The sequence below is a fragment of the Aquarana catesbeiana genome, linkage group LG06 (genome assembly GCF_042186555.1).
Source record: "Aquarana catesbeiana isolate 2022-GZ linkage group LG06, ASM4218655v1, whole genome shotgun sequence".
Classification (NCBI taxonomy): Eukaryota; Metazoa; Chordata; class Amphibia; order Anura; family Ranidae; genus Aquarana; species Aquarana catesbeiana.
Window position 1 is genome coordinate 78,008,250 of NC_133329.1, and position 17,553 is coordinate 78,025,802.

At 38.8% G+C, this 17,553-nt stretch overlaps 1 protein-coding gene across 1 annotated transcript; it reads left to right on the forward strand.

The window, feature by feature from the left end:
* Positions 1 to 10,035: 10,035 nt before the first annotated feature.
* LOC141147643 (olfactory receptor 2T5-like) lies at positions 10,036 to 10,956 on the forward strand. The gene has a single exon (XM_073634872.1). It carries the CDS (start codon positions 10,036 to 10,038, stop codon positions 10,954 to 10,956), a length of 921 nt encoding a protein of 306 aa, XP_073490973.1.
* Positions 10,957 to 17,553: the final 6,597 nt, after the last annotated feature.

Consider the following 17,553-nt stretch of genomic DNA (forward strand, 5'->3'; position numbering starts at 1 on the left):
ATGTATCCCTGCATGGGTGTTTTTGTACAAATGTATGTATGAAAAAATTTAAATTATTTAGTCCTTATTGGACCACTCTGTATGCTTCCCCCATTCCGGGACCATCTCCGCTATCTATTGGTAGCGGGTGCCTTAGGTGGGGGGACTCGGACGTCCCTGCTCAGGGGGCGGAGCTGTCTTTCTTCCGCCCCTACCTGCCCTTCACGCCATTGAGCGGAGTATGGGCAATGCGCGCGCACCCTGGGGGTGAATGCGCACGCGTCTGCCCCTTGGGTGCGCGCGCATTCTATGCAGGGACGTCCAGACCGGAAGCAATGCCGGAGGTCAATTGTGACCTTATTGCTTCCGGTGGGACCACACAATTCAAAAGATGGAGGCGCCGGTGCTGTCTAATAGACGCATCCTGCAGCCATCCATCGTGACGGGCGGACGCACACTCACCCGACCAGGAGCTACTTCAGGCCTCTCCCTTCTACCTCCCCACTTAGGGGTAAGTCTATATTCATCTGGACATTTTTGCCTCGGTTTGCGGCTGTATATCTTGGGGGAAGACTGCTATGTGATAAGGGTCAACTCAGTAATAGCGTCCATATATCACTGAATAGTTTTGATGTATGGCTTTGTGTAATTACCTATTTAAATACTAGCATTGGGATGCTAGAGACTTAGATCTGATTATTCACATGCATTGTGTTTAATATTAATTATTTGCCAAATGGGAGGATTTCTTTCTTCCCCCTAATACAATGGGAAGGTGTCCCTAGCAACTTGTTGCCCCCTTAACCATGGATAGGCTGCCCCTTATCTCTATGTAAATGTTTTTAACATACTCCATATTTAATAGACTCACGTGAGTGTGTGGTCAGTATTTTTCAATAAATTATTAAATATCACTGTTAGTTAGCAGTACTGTTTATAAATCTTGTAATTATAGGAACTTATTGGTTTCCTGTTTCTTGTTTCAGTACGGGTTACCAGTTTGTTTTGCCCTATTTGTGTGGTCCAGTCCTCCTACTGGTATTGTCCATCCGGGATCTGGCACCCAGGGACAATCCGCACCAGTTGGTTTAGCGGTTGATGCCCGGTGAATGGTGGTGATTGCTCTATTCTTTTGAAATCTTGTTAGTAGGTGAGAAATCTTATGTAATAAATGCCTTATTTTTGAATTTATAGTTATGATCTGATTCCATATATGACCATTATGTAACTCGAGATTGTCTGTTATCTATACAGTTTAAATGAATCAGTGATATCGTGTCTAGCCCTGATGAAGCGAAAAGTTCTTTGCGAAACATGTTGGCTGATAGTCACGTATGAATTCTGAAATTTACTACTGGATGGTCATATGTTCTTATATATGTCAATTTTTGTTATATTTTTAATCATGTCAAAATAAAATTTGTATTTTTTTATCAACTGGCTTGATTTTCACCTACTATTGATGGACATAGTATTTTCCTCAAAAATCCCATTTGCCTTGAGGAAGGGAGTTTTCCTTTTCTCTCCTTCTTTTTATAATGTATGTTTATTAGGGATTGGGAAATCTGTCTGAATTATCCCCTAGTATAGTCCAACCATCTTTTTTCAGTGGCAAAAAAAAAAAAAATCAAGGTCTGACAAGACCATTTTTTGAAGATAGAAGTTGTGTACTGATCTATTCATGTATTGGAAGTCTAGAAATGAATAATAGAGGTATTTTCTCATGTTTAGAGAACGTTTTTTTAAATTTTAGACAAATGCACACATTATTAAATATGGTTGGGTATCATTGGCATTAGTAAATCACTTTTTAAAATGTAAAGCAGCTTTTAGCTGTGAATGCTAGAATAGTATAGAGTAAGGGTTCTAAAGGAAACAAAGAAGGATTAAGTTACTGAAAACCTTTGGTTATGCATCCAATTTTCTTCCGCACAGAGAGTAAGGGAAAGAATTTGAAAGAATTTGAGATTGGAGTGAACCACTGGGATGAAGCTAACCACTTTTCTTTAGTCAAATTGGAGAACCATGTTCAATGCCAGAATAGAGCTTAGGAAGTAGCACATTTTTTTTAATTTGGATACTAGAATTTTATTAGCTACCTGTAAAACAATTGCCAGACCTTTTTGTACAGTCTTCTGTATGAAATGCTAGCATGACTTTTACCAAAAATACTCTAGAATTAAACAGCAATCTTGGCATTTATTAGGTGAGTAAAGGATATTTGCAACTTAGCGCTTAGTTCCATGCAGATGAGAAAATATTTGTGTAAGATCTAAAGGAAATTGGGATTGTACAAATGTAGTTGTTGAAGAAATCAGAAAAACTTGGAATATTCACTTTAAAAAATATGTTTGCTAAATCTTAATAAGTTTATTCTGTTGTTGATCTGTGGAGTGCCAAATGGAGACCAAAAGGTAGCACCAAAAAGCTACAAAAATACAAGGAAGGCCATTATGTTATGATACTATTATGCCAGTAAGAGCTCTAGACCAGCCTTTTTCAACCAGGGTACCTTCAGGATTCTTCAGGGGTGCAAAATGTCTGCAATTTCTCAAAAATTGTATACAAGCCAACGGGTGGATCAAGCCTTCCTTTTAGTTACATAAAGCCACAGGTTTTCATTGTGCACCATTAAAACCTTCTAGTCCCCGGTGTCCTAACAACCAATGATGTAATTGGTTAATAGGGAGATCGTTGGGGCACCTGTACTGCACTGCCTCCCCCGTCCCTCTCTGTCAGCACTGGGTTCATTAGCTGAATGAGGGAGGGGAACCGAGGAAGAAGCGAAACATTGGAACACTAGTCAGTACCAGTGTGCATAGGTGTATTTGCTTTGGAAGAATAACTCATCAGTAATGTTGGGTGTCCTACATGTGTGAATGTTGCTACCTTATCTCAAACTATTAGTTTAGTTTTTTTGGGGTGCCTCAAGATTGTGCCTAATTTTAAAGGGTGCCTTGATCAAAAAAAAAGGTTGACAAACACTGCTCTAGACCATCAACATACAGTGACCACTGAGTGCCAGTTTTGTAAAGTGAGTGTTAATTATTGTTTTAATAAAAAAAGTATATACTACAATATTAAAATGGCATGGGGCAAGCAAATAGCCTAGTTTGTTCTTATGAAGGTACAGGTAGGTAAACCTTGGTCACATCCCCAGTGAATCAATTCTTCTGAAAATGAGTCCTTGAACCACGTCTCAATGAGAGATTCATAAACAGTAGTATGCCAATAAATTAAAGGCTGTTACCATTAAGCTCTGACTTTTGCAAAGGTTTTGTATGTCTTGCTGGAGCCCTATTCCTTTTTAAACTGCCTCCAGCATGCAGGTCAGGAGTGTTTTTCAGATGGTGATTGCTGCAAGGAGCTCCCTGTAAAGGCTTGTACACACGATATGAAAATCAGATGGGAAAATTCATACGACGAGCTGTCTGACGATTTTTAGATCGTTAGTACGGTGCTTTCAACAGCCAATTTCACTTTTTCGTCAGACAACAGCTGGATGTGCAGACTATAACATTTTTTGTCAGATGTGAACTTAACGTCCAATTTTCGTTTTAATAGTATGGTTTTCGTATGAAAAAAATCGTAAGAGCAAGACTACGCATGCTCAGAAACGAAAGAATACATACAAAATGATTCAGCACGTTACGTCACTTCTGATGTTATATTCTGTCGTACGAAAATTTTCATATTGTTAGTAACCGCTTCACTTTCGACATGAGACTAGCATGCCACTAAAATCCAACATTCGGTCATCCGAAAATCTAAGCGTTTGTACGAGGCTTAAGCCCCCATACACACTATTAGATTTTCTGCAGATTTTTGTCTTCAGATTTACCAAAACCATATAATAAGAGCTCAAACCTTAAGAGTTTCAGTTTGTATGCAATCAGGCTAGCCCGTGCACTACATGGTTTTGGTAAATCTGAAGACAAAAATCTGCAGAAAATCTAATAGTGTGTACGGGGCCTTAGACTCTGTCTAGGTAATATCATTGATTGATGCACCAGGCTTAGGTGAAGCCAGAGAGGAGTAATTCTTGTGACTGTTAGAAGCAGAGTCTGTTAAAGGCTTTGGAAATCATGGAACTGACATCTTGTGGTTGTTTGTATACTTTTCCAGCCAGCCTACTATCCTTTTTTGTGTGACCTTGGCTTTCAAAAAGGTGCAGTTAACATTCTGGAAACCTTGGTGAGAAGATGAAAGAACAACATGGCTTGCAAGATACCTGTTTCGAAGACTATGCTGAGATGGAGTGCCTGAAATATCCCAATGTTCACATGCTCCATATTGCCTGTCATTGGCAAGTAATGTGAGAGCAAGTATTCTTTCTCATGGCTGTCCTGCATATAATTCCTGATCTAGAGCCATGTACTCTACCACCTACATGATTATATGTGCCAGCAAGATACATACCACACACCTTTGGAAAAATTGCACTAAAATAAAACCTCTAAATGTAAATGTTACACAGTCATATTAAGCAAAACTACAATATCTGCTTTGCTCAAATAAAATAAAGTAATTTGTATATTACAGTACCTAATATATATTCTACTACAATGCTTTTATAGGAGGTAAAATACAGTTTTAAAGCATTAGCAACTCTTTTCGGGTCTCCCTGTATCGTTTTTACTTAGATTTATGTCAGGGCTTTGACTAGGCCTTTGGTAGCAATTTTATTTTATACACAATAAACCAACAATTGCAGATAAGAGAATAACTTGTTCATGTTCTTAGTCTGCCCCTGTTTATTTCTTGAAGACTCCAACAGCGACATCTACCTTCTATAGTTACCAACCCTGTTCCTTTCCATCTTGAAGTTTTTGATGTTCATACCCACCTACACGTTCCTGTTTTCCAGTTACATTTTCCACAATATGATAGGATAGTGGGAACTCATTATAATGGATGAAGGTGAGCAAACTTGGAAACACAGCACAAATCTTACTAATATAGTCTGAGAGATAGAAGAGACTGCCAGGTAGTTTAAGGCCGTGTTTAGGTGAATTTCAACTTGTTTAACAGAATTGTGTACAACAAGCTTTTGCAAATAATTTACAAAGCTTTTGGAAAACTTTGATGGGCTTTGTTTGTGGCTGTAAATAAAACTGAACTGCTGAATTTATCAGTTTTGGCACTCCATTGACCCCATATAAATACACAGACTGTGCAACATAGATTTAAAATGGCCACAACAGCCCTTTATTTAACCAATTTGAACTTGTTCTTGAGACGATTCCTTCCATAGTTATGTAAGCCCTCTGTTAATTTGATTTATCTGGGTCTTCCTTCAGTTCCAGTATTGGAATGTATAGGGATGGATCTTAATGGGGTGCTGTGATTTTATACAATTAGCAGACTTTAGCAGGATTTCAACGTTTTTAGAAGGCTCAGATCTAGGGAGGTGTTGGGGTGGTCTGCACCTCCAAAGATTTTAGTTACACCCCCTCCCAAATCTCTGAAAGAGCATCTACTGATTTATGAGCAACTCTTATAGTGGCGATTTAAGGCACTCTGATGGGGACAGTTGATGTAAGGGGGCACTCTGGTAGGAAAGCTGATGTAAGTGGACACACTAATAAAGTCAGTTGATTTAAGGGGCACACTGATGGGGCACCTGATGTAAGGGGACACTCTGCTGTGGATAATTGATGTAAGGGAGCACTCTGATGGGGCCAATTGATGTAAGGGGGCACTCTGTTATGGACACCTGATGTAAGGGGACACTCTAATAGGGATACCTGATGTGAGGAGTTGACGCTAGCACAAGTTTTGTTTAATCAACCATATCTAATGACAGCCTAATACAGTCTAGTGTTCCCTGTTCACTCCTGTACCATGGCTGCACTACCTGACCCTAATTACGGGTCGTAATACTCCTGGTACAGAAATGAACTGGGAAAACTGGTTCCTTCATCTCTGGCACACTCTCACTGTGTGACAGACTGTCAATCACTCACACAATGTGGACATTGCTCTGCCTGACTTTTGAACTGCACCCCCAGGTCTGATAGACTAGATCCCACCCTGGCTTTGAGTAGTGCTGGCACCTATTGAAGCCTGTGATATGCTTTTTTAAAGTGACAGTCATAACTTGTATTACAATTTTTGTTTACCTCTGCTAATTGGAGCTAAATAGTTCTAACAAAGCTGCTTGTAGCTTGCTGAAAGTTCTATGAATTATTTGTTAGCAGTGTATTGATTTAATGCGCATGGAGGAATATCAGAACATGTCTTACAGCATGACTTTATCATGGAACAGGAAACAGGAAGAGAACACAATCAAGTGCACAGGACATAGATAGACAATACATCCTGTTATATCATAGAATACACACTATAACACCACAGCACCACCTGCTGCATAGATAGGTATAATCCATACAGTATATATAGTTCAGTTTATTTGCAATCATGCTGTTGTTCTTGCCAACAATATTTGTGAACTGTGACGGAACGTCCCACACTCTGCTTGAGTGCTTCCCTCAGTATACAGCTTCCATAGTCCTGGAACACGAGTCCAATGAATCTGGCTATAGGAACCCCCAAGAACCAGACAACACCAGTCTTGGAGTACATCAGGAATAGCCCTTTTATTTGAGATTTCACACAAATATATACAGCAGGATGACAAACTGTAACCAGAAACCTAATTAACATGAGCTAATTATCTAATTCTTTAGACAGCCTAAGTGACTAAGAGACATGACCTTTAGGACAGACTTGCTGTCTTTTAGCTTAGAAGACACAATCAACATTATCACAAAAAACCTTCTCACAATAGCAGTTAATTAACACAAACAATGGGTGGAAGACTCTTAGAGCCCACACTAGCCTTATTTACAATAAACACATTATAGCAGACAACAGACAGCTGGAAAATGGCATATACAGAGTTCCCAAAGTCTGTGTGTCTTGGGGGGACATGGACCTGAATCCAAAGTAACACCACCTCAAGGGTCCCCAGGCATACAGCTCACAAACACCATTCCCCCAAATGCCAGGGCCCATGATCGGTGGGCAAGAGGCTAGCATTCAGTCCCCTCCAAAAGCCTCTGTCCTGGCTAGGTCTGCCACATAAATGTTTGTCATACCCACTGCTGTTATACAAGCTGAAGCCTAGCTGCATTTACCAAAAATATAGCATCAGTTTAGCCGAATCGTCCTTTAAAAAAGTTCACAATATATAACAATCTGAAAAAGAAAAAGAACAAAAGCTCATTAAAGAGTTTTGGTTAGATATATACCAGGAGATTTGACGTTTAGTTACATTTTAAGGTAAATGGTGATGTAATAGTCTTGTCCCTAAAGGTTCCTCTTTGTTCTTAGCACAGATTATAAAACGCAGCATTTTCTTAGTGTTAGACTTGTGAGAAGATCTATAGTTGGGCATATTGCTGAACAGGTAGGAAATGCCAGATGTATAATATTATACATCTATATTTATACATATATACACAATCCAAAGAAAGTTCCTATATTGAGAATGTCAGTACACAGACAACATTACCAAAGATAAATATATATTTTTGTGTGTAAATATTAGCACATTTTCCATGCACCAAATCATCAATGCTTGATGCTCGATTAGAAATGGTTCTAAAATGTACACCATTTTCACAGTGGTGTAAATATGTAAAATAAGGTAAACAGCGAGGAGCATCACTGCAGGAAGGAGAGGAGAGTTGGATGTGTATAGATGGACAGTGCACCACTATCATGCAGCAAATTAATGCATTGTCATGGTGTAGAACGGACAAAATAAGTGTGCATATAGTAATTGTTCCACTTTTTTACATACATTAATCCTTTTTAATTCTCTATATGTCTGAATATTAGGTCATATTTTCTATGCTGGGCTGTTAGTTCCCAAATTTGCAGCAAGAATGTCTTATACTGATTTAGGCTGGGGCTAAACAGAGGATACAATCTCTTTACTACTGAAAGATTTAAGCAACTTAGACATTATGTACACTGGGTGTTTAGCTGCTTTCCCAGCCTCTGTCCCTGGGTGCATACTGCTCTAAACGATCATACAACTAGGGGCACTGTCCAGCAATAGCAGCTGTCAGCCTTTCATAGACTTCAACAAGCTGCTGGCAGCTAGGCTGAAAGGGACACTTGTATCCTCCCCTGCACCTAAACGTCAGAGTCCCATGCACTGAGGCTAAATGCCCAGTGTACATAGGGCCTTAGGCTTACTGCACATGTGCATCAAAAAACATGTGTCCAGATGCATTTAGAGAAGAATTCTACATGTATCTGGAATCATGCATTGCTTTTCTATGGCTGAATGCACACTAGGTGTTCAGCAATGTTTAGGTGCATTTAGTGTTGCTCAGCTTACATAAACAAGATATGTGTGTATCCAGGAACCATTTAGCCTGGTTGTATGCAGTTATGGGCACGTAAACACAGTTACAATTAGTACATTTAAATGCAGAAGAAATAGATCTGGGAAGTGCTCATACTTCCCAGATCGATTTCTCCCACATAAACGCAGGATGAATAAAGATTTTTTGGTGTACACCCTAATTGTAAAAAAATAAATAAAACAGTGTTCTTATAATGTGGTGACTGTCAAAAGTAGATACATCTCTCAGTAGTAAAGAAATATAATTGCATATGTAGCTTAGGCTTGCTCAAAGAGATCCTTATGTGCATGCATACAGTATAAATTACAAATTAGCACTGCATACATGAGTACACTGAGGATTTACTCAAACGAAAGTCCAAAATTATTTTAAAAATGTTTTTGCTACACTTTTTTTGCAGCATTGCTTTTCTGTAGCTATGTATTTAGCATGTTGTCTATTAAGGGCTTAGAGCTACACAGAATAAACATGTAATATATTGAAGCTTGCTAGTCCTTAAATGTGGTGACTGTCTTGGTTTTCTTTTTAGGCTTTTTTTTTTATTTTCGCCTGGAGATTCTGGCAGTAACACGCTATCCTAGGGTAACAACACTCATTGCACTTTTTGTATGGAAGGACAGGGTTCTGTAGTTGACAAAGAGAGCAGGACTGATAACAATGATTAAGATTTTACTGTAGATCTCCTTCTGAAAATATTAGATGCCTGGGCTGCCATGCTCTTCTAATGTCCCATCATAAAGTATGGCCATGATGCTTTGAGTGGGCAGCCCAAAAAACATCATACTTTGTGTTCATCAGGCAGTACTGCTGCCAAGTATGACCCATTCAAGTAAATGTCACCATGCTGCAACCTTGTCTACTGCATGTAGTTGTGGAGTACATGTCACCTCTGAGCTGCCTATCAACTGCCCTCTAAAAAGCAATCCACCATGAGTATTGAGGGCACCAAGGGTAAACGAGACAGCATTACTATTTTATTTATGTTTCTCAATACAGGTTCCCCCCAACAACCCCCCGCCCCCCCCCCCCCCCCCACACACACACACACACACACACACACACACACACACACCACCATCACCACCCTTGACCCATGTATCCTTGATTTTCCTATTTCCCACTGTGATAAGATAAAAAAATAAAGCTAATTACTTTGTATTTAATTTTAAACTGTTTCGATTTTAATGAAAAACATACATTTGTATATTGGTATTCATGTTTTAAAACTATACAATGCCCAATGTATATTACATTTTGGATCAAGTCATATGCCTCTTTAATTATCCCCCTTAAATGAGTTTAATATATAAATATATAATTGCAAGTGTAAAGTAGGTCCAGCATTATAGGGACTGAACTTCCTCTTTACATTTACAGATTTACTCTTCCGTGTATTACAGCTAGCACCTGATTATTTATTTTCTTTTTTTTATGCCTTACACAATGGCTGTTAAATTATAATAGTAAGTGATTCTACTCATTTGAATGATAAGTTACTAAAAGAAATAGGAATTATTTACTTTATTTTATTAATTCTGGATTAAGAATGCAATTTCAAGATCCTAAACAGGAAATTACTTTTCACATTAAGGAATATTTATTTTTAAATATGTAAATTACCATATTGCTAATATAATTTATGGTGTGTTTTTATTTATAAGTGTGCCCAAGTCCTATGGAAAACACAACATCTCTTCTAGATGTGCACATTTTGCCATTTTTCATGAAAACTGACCACAAATTGACCATCTTTAGCACTGTCTACTTTTTCTTCATCTATTTAATTGGAATGCTGATGAATGTAGTTATCATTGCAGTGATATATTTGGACCTCCATTTGCACACCCCAATGTATTTATTTCTCTGCAACTTGTCTGTTGTTGATATTTGTTATACAACTGTTATCATTCCAAAACTTTTACACATGTTACTTTCTGGTAATAATCAAATGCCATTTACACAATGCTTTATCCAAATGTATTTCTTCTTTATGGTGGACAGTGCTGAGGTCACTGTTCTACTTATAATGGCGTATGACCGATATGTCGCAATTTGTCACCCTTTAGACTATTATCGAATACTTAACAAGAAAATCTGCTTCTTATTAATGATGGTCATCTGGATTGGTGGGAGTGTAAATTCATCTTTACTTTCAAGTTCCATCTTAAAAATATTCTTCTGTTCTTCTGTTACTATTCACCAGTTTTTCTGTGATGCTAAAGCTCTCATTAACATTTCCTGTGGAGGTACTGAAGTGTTTTACATTGTTATGTATACAGACTCTTTGGTATTTGGACTCTTGCCAATTGTGTGCAATTCAATGTCCTATGTGAAAATTATCAGGGTTATATTACATATTAAATCTAAGGATGGCAGAAGTAAAGCCTTCTCCACCTGTTCATCCCACCTCGCTGTTATGGCCATCTACTATGGATCTGCTGTATCTGTATACATGACCCCACCATCAAATCACTATGATTTACTTGAACAAATCTTAACCATGTTCTACACCACAGTGGTCCCCATATTGAACCCTCTCATATACAGCCTAAGAAACAAAGAAGTAAAGAGCTCTTTGCGGAAACTGGTGCTGTAGCACTCACAAGTAGGAATGAGATTTGGGTTTGCAACTACCATGGACTTACAGCAAATTCTGCATTATCAAGATTCAAGGACCTGAAGAACTTATAACAATAATCCACTGCCTGATCTGAATGCCCTGTAGGTAGCAGAATTTTGTGCATTTTGGGGAATGGGGGACAGAGGGAGGCAGGAAGTTTTTAACCTGTTTTAATTCTTTCTTACATCCTAATTCTGCTGATGTCCTGCAGTTTCTTACAGCCTGTCCCTATCCACATGCATTACAGTGATAATTTTTTCACAGGCCATACAGTATGTCCTATTTGTTTTCTCACAGGCCTCTTTGACCTTCTGTGAAAATGGAAGGTCTCCTCTAGTTAAGGTCCTCCACCCCCTAAAGTCAAAGCCAATTTATAAAATAAAGCTGTTTCTAATAAATGAAGGAAAATAAAAAATATTCACCTTGACCCTGGCTTCTGATACTTTTTGGAAGGTGTGGGTAACGTCACTGTATCTCACTGTTGCTTTCTGGGATAGATATGGCAACACATAAATAATTTATTGTATGAAAGTCTTCTAGCACTTAGGGGTTAATTGGGATCCAATATATATGGGAGACAACCACAAGTCCCTGCATCTACAGTCCTGAGGAAGAGGAAAATTTTCTCCTAAAACCGCATAGCCTGATAGCATGGATGTCCCACTACAACAATCTACATGTGCGTGCACGGTTCTCTCCCACAAACCTGTACCTTACTTGTCGTGAGAGTGTGGTGTCTGAATTGTGGATTCTTTCTCCACTGACTTTTTCCCACTTGTGAGTACCTGTAGGAGCCCCAACACCCCCCTCACTATATCACTTCCATCTGCAAGGTTTAGAAGAACTCCATACTGGCAAGAGATGTCCAATATTATGTACTGACTGCCCTAAAATGCCAGGACAGTAAAAATACCCCTAAAAGACCCATTTTTGGAAAGTAAACACTCAAGATATTTAAAAGAGGTACGCTTTTTTTTTGTATCTTTTGCCAAAACTGCTTGAAAAAAAAAAAAAAGTGACTTTTTCACAAAGTTGTTTTTTTAACCACCTCAATACAGGGCACTTACACCCCCTTCCTGCCCAGGCCATTTTTCAGCTTTCAGCGCCATCACACTTGACAATTGCGCTGTCATGCTACACTGTAACCATGTGAAATTTTTATAATTTTCTTCACACAAATAAAGCTTTCTTTTGGTAGTATTTAATTACTTCTGGGTTGTTCTTTTTCCTACAAAAAAAAAAAAGACAGAAAATTTTGAGAAAAAAAACTTTTTTCGGTCAGTAAATTTTGTAAATAATAATTTTTCTCCTTCACTGATGTGTGCTGATGAGGCGGCACTGATGAGGCAGCACTTATGGGCACTGATTAGCTGGCACTGAAGAGGAGGCACGGATATGCCACACTTATGGGCACTGATAGGTGGTACTGTTATGTGGCACTGATGAGCACTGATAGGCAGCACTGGTGGGCACAGATAGGCGGCACTGGGGAGCACAGATAGGCGGCAATGGGGAGCACAGATAGGCGGCAATGGGGAGCACAGATAGGCGGCAATGGGGAGCACAGATAGGCGGCAATGGGGAGCACAGATAGGCGGCACTGGGGAGCACAGATAGGCGGCACTGGGGAGCACAGATAGGCGGCACTGGGGAGCACAGATAGGCGGCACTGGGGAGCACAGATAGGCGGCACTGGTGAGCACAGATAGGCGGCACTGGTGAGCACAGATAGGCGGCACTGGTGAGCACAGATAGGCGGCACTGGTGAGCACAGATAGGCGGCACTGGTGAGCACAGATAGGCGGCACGGATAAACGGCACTGATGAGCACCACTGATGGGAATTGATGGGTGGCTTTGATAGGCAGCAGTGATGGGCATTGATGGGCAGCAGTGATGGGCGGAGGTGATAGCCAGCACTGACTGGCATCACTAATGGCCACTGATTGCTGGCACTTGTGGGCACTGGTGGGCACTGATTGCTGCCAGTGGTGGGCACTCATTACTGGCCCTGGTGGGCACTTAATTGTAATCAGGGCACTGATGATCAGTGCCCTGATTACATACCTAGATGTCCCCCTGTGAGGAAATGCCACTGATCGCCTCTCCTCTCCTCACACTCTGTCAGTGTGAGGTGATTACCGGCATCTACGTGTTTACATGAGACCAGCTGTGATTGGACACAGCCGATCACATGGTTAAAGAGCCGCAGCTCTTTATAGAGATCGGGGTCGCACCGTGTCCTAGCAACACGGCACAGCCATGATCACCATACTGTGCGCCCCTGCAGGCGCAAGAGAACAGTCGTTCTGGGAAGCCGTCATATGACGTCCACCCAGAACGAGAGCCCCACCGCCCAGCCGTCATTTGACGGTGGGCGGGCGGCAAGTGGTTAACAAGTTATTCCTCACATAGACCATTTGAATATTTACAATTACACCCAAAATACATTCTTCTATTGCTCCCAAGTATGGGGATACCCCACGTGTGAGACTTTTTCACTGCCTGGGCTCATAGAGTGGCCCAAAATCCAAGGAACACCTTCGGGCATTCAAAGAGACATACATTTTGCATCTGATTTCCTGACTACCTATTACATTTCTTGAGGTCCTGAAGTGCCAGGACAGGAGAAACATCTACAATATTACCCCATTTTACAAAGTATACAATGAAATAAACAATGGCCCTGGGACTTTAAATGAGCTAATCAAAATGGTCAAGGCAAGTAAATAGAGTATATATAATCTCAGAATTTATACAAAGGTGTATATACATCATCATAAAAAATAGACATGGACATGGATGACGAAACCCATAAAAAAGAACAGCATGGTTCAAATGACTTTATACTACCACCATTGTTTACCAACATGTTTATGGTTTAAAGTATACATATACATCTGTTAACTCAACACGTTTCACAAGCTCTATTCGCTTCTTCAGGAGTTGATATGTGTACAAAATGTCTATAAGATGAGATGTAAGGCAAGTGTAATTACACTATGGCAAACTATTATCCAGGTTGCTTCTAATTTGCACATCTATAATGAGTTCTGTGTTACTTAAAATTAATGGATCCAACAGAGCATTTTTTTCTCTTTGGGGCTTCTACCATCTAACCCTTTAAAGTGGTGTTCCACTCATTTTTAAGTTTATTAAAAGTCACCGGCTGCAAAAAGTGTAGGTGACTGTTACTAAACAGCCACTCACCTGTCCCATGGTCCAGTGATGCGGCCGTCTGAAGGCTCGCTCCTCTCCCACGCCTCTCCGCGGCGTGGGCACTGCAAGTGTGGGCACCCGGCTGTGACAGCTTGTGACTTCACAGCTGGGTGCACACTGCGCATAAGCGAGTCACACTGCGCTCTCTCAGTGGCCAGGAAATCTTCTGGGACCTGTGACGTGTCCCAGAAAATTGCAGAGAGGGAGGGGGAGAGGAGGAGTGGCCTAGGGGGAGGAGGAGGAGTTGCCTAGGTGGCGAGTCGACAAGAGCAGGAAGTGGACAAGGGCAGAGTACCTGTCAAAACTAGGTACCCACTCCCCCCAAAAAAATTACATGCCAAATGTGGCATGTCAGGGGGTAAGGAGTGCTTAAAGCTGAAGTTCCACTTTTGGGTGGAACCCCGCTTTAAGTTGTCCTGCAATAAGTTCAAAAAAATGACCAGCCTTTGCTGGCATGTGGTGGCCAATCATGGACCAAAGGATCCTGAGGAACTGACCAGGGGTCTCTCACATGTTTTGAAGATAGCACAAGAATGATATATAAAAAAATATAATAAATGTAGCAGTAAGAGAATCTATAATATATCAGACATATCAGAGAGTGCATAACATAATATATAAATAAATAATAGATTAATATAATAAATGTACTATAGCAGTAAGGATGTCTCCAAAATATATTGAAAATATATTGATAGGTTTAATATACATTTATTATATTATTTTATGCATCTCTGATATGTTTGATATTTTAGAGACTTTGTGACTGTTACATTTATTTTAATATTTGTACATTTCCCCCTTGCATATCTGACTGCTTTTATTATGTTTTCGATTTTTTTCACAGATTTTTGGACTGTGCTTTTGAGATATGTTAAATACCTATTGTATCCTTTTACTCACAGACACCAATTTTTATCACCTTGACCTGAGGAAGTTGCAATTTAAAGCTATGAAATGTGTTTAATTCCATGAAAAAAAAGTAATTGGATGTTTACTAAAGCAGACGACTTTTGCCTATCCTTTGAACAACCACATTGTGCGCTTCTGCCAACTGAACTATCAACAGGCTTTTTTTTCACTCACTCATTCTAGCCTTTGCTGAATGCACAGTTCCTTTTGCCAATATGTGGATAGTTGAATTCAACCATAATAAGAACATTGCCCTGTTTCCCAGCTATTTCAGTCTATAAACGGAGTCAATTATCTTGCTCGTTCTTCACGTTAGGAAGCCTATAATATACTCCTACAATCCATTTAGTATCTGATCCAGTCACGTGAAGCTTCAGCCATAGTCACTCTGCTCCATCACGACTCTCATTAGTAATGCCATCTCTCATACTCACTTTCGCTCTTGGAATACAGGCATGCCCCACCAGCTTTGTCCCTCTAAAACAGGGTGTACCCCTGGATTTTAACAGCCCAATCATGTAAACTGTCCAACTAGGTTTCCAATAATCCCACCAAGTTAAAATGCTCACTGAGTTACAGAAATTCTAGCTCTTTATTTTGCTTGCCAAACTTTTCACATTTGTGAACATAAATTTAATTTTATTGCTAGCTTTTAATATTTTATTTTTTGCTCACCCTTGAATTTCACTTTGATTCTGTGGCTCTTTCTGTGTTGGGCTTAGATAACGTAATCTTCCTGCTATCTACTATGAAACTTACTTATCATCTGTTCTATCCACCATTTTGATTTTGATATATACATTCCCAGAAAATGTTTAGGCAAATACACTCTGAAATTCCTAAAATATAATAATAATATTAAGAACAATACCAACAATCATTTATTAATTGAATGAACAAATGAATTAAATAGGATTTTTTTTTAATAATAACTATTACAGGTTGTAGGTGTTTCATTATTTAGTTTCTTAATAAGTATGTAATGTTTAGTTTATTAAGTGATTATTAAATTGATCATTATTCTAAAATCTGAATAAATTGAATTATTTTATCCTTGATGTGCTAATATTATTAGGCAATTTATAACTAAACAAAATGTAACTAATGCCTTTAATGCAAAATGGTTTGCTGTTTTTTGTTTCAGCTAGCTTATATAAAGTTATAGTAAACATTTGCAAAAGTTTATAATGTACCACTTTTACAGTTTTTTCATTCTTTTGTCCTAAAAAAGATAACATGCATCACATGTCAACAGATGAATAAGTTCATGTAAACTTTATAACAAAGTTCTAAGGAACGTTTATCTGCAATAAATAAATAATTGCAGTAAATTGTCATTTCATTTTAAAATCTTGTTATTGAATACCAGGGGAAAAAATGGTTCATAAAGATTATTTCCAAATATTCACCATTAACATTATCCATTTTGAATTATTTGTACAGCTTCTTTTAAAAATCGAGTGATTGAAATTCAGTTTACAGTTCACTCCAGCACAAAAAGTATTTGGGGACAAATCGATATTTCAGCTGTCTCCTATTCCCTGACATAAAGCAATAATAGTCTTATTGAAGGAAATGCTAATTCTTCCTTGTCAAAAGAAGTTTATTGAGTATAAAATGTTATAAAGATACATAAAGTAAGTTTACAAGGATCTATAAAGTAAGCTCATTGTTTTACAGTAGGGTTTATATAGGTAAATATCATGAAATTTCAAATATTAAACATTGGGTTCACGTAAACCTAAATTAAAGATATATATCATTTCCTTAGTTACTTTTGTAGGTATTTAAATGATTTATACCTACTATACATATTGTTTACAAGTAGAGTGTATATAGGTCAAATAAATTCTGATAATGAGCTTTAATCGTAAGGTGGAGAAAAGGAAAGAGAAAGAAGAAAAAGGGTTGAAAGGTAGAGGTATGGTCCACAAGGTTGTCCCGCTCGTCAGTTTATTATTCTTTTTAGTTCTCTTTGAAGCCTTAGAATGGGTGTCTCTGTAAGTCATTTAATCTGTTACCATGGCAACAGGACAGAGTCATTGAAGTTTGACAGGAACTGTTGTTTTATCCAAGGATGCCAAAGTTTTTCAAATTTTGGAATTTGATTTTGATCGATGGCTACCATCTTAGCATGGGACATTGTATTATTCATTCTGTGAATGGTTTCTGCTAGTACCAATGTAGGAGATTTCTATGCCTTGGCCACTGTTTGTTTTGCAGCCGTTATTAGTTGGATCATAAGTTTGAATTGAGAGAGTGTTAACCATTCCGGTTTTAGATTAAGTAAAGTTAAATATGGATCTGGTTGTATTATTTTTTAAAATATTTTAGATGCAATCACGAAGACTTCCTTCCAGAAGGTTTGGATTACTGGGCACGTCCACCATATGTGTAAATATGTGCCTATTTCTGGGCATCCTCGAAAACAAAGAGCTGAGGT

What these genes read in the sequence shown, in the direction of transcription:
- LOC141147643 (XM_073634872.1), top strand. Translation starts at nt 10,036, where the DNA reads ATGGAAAACACAACATCTCTTCTAGATGTGCACATTTTGCCATTTTTC.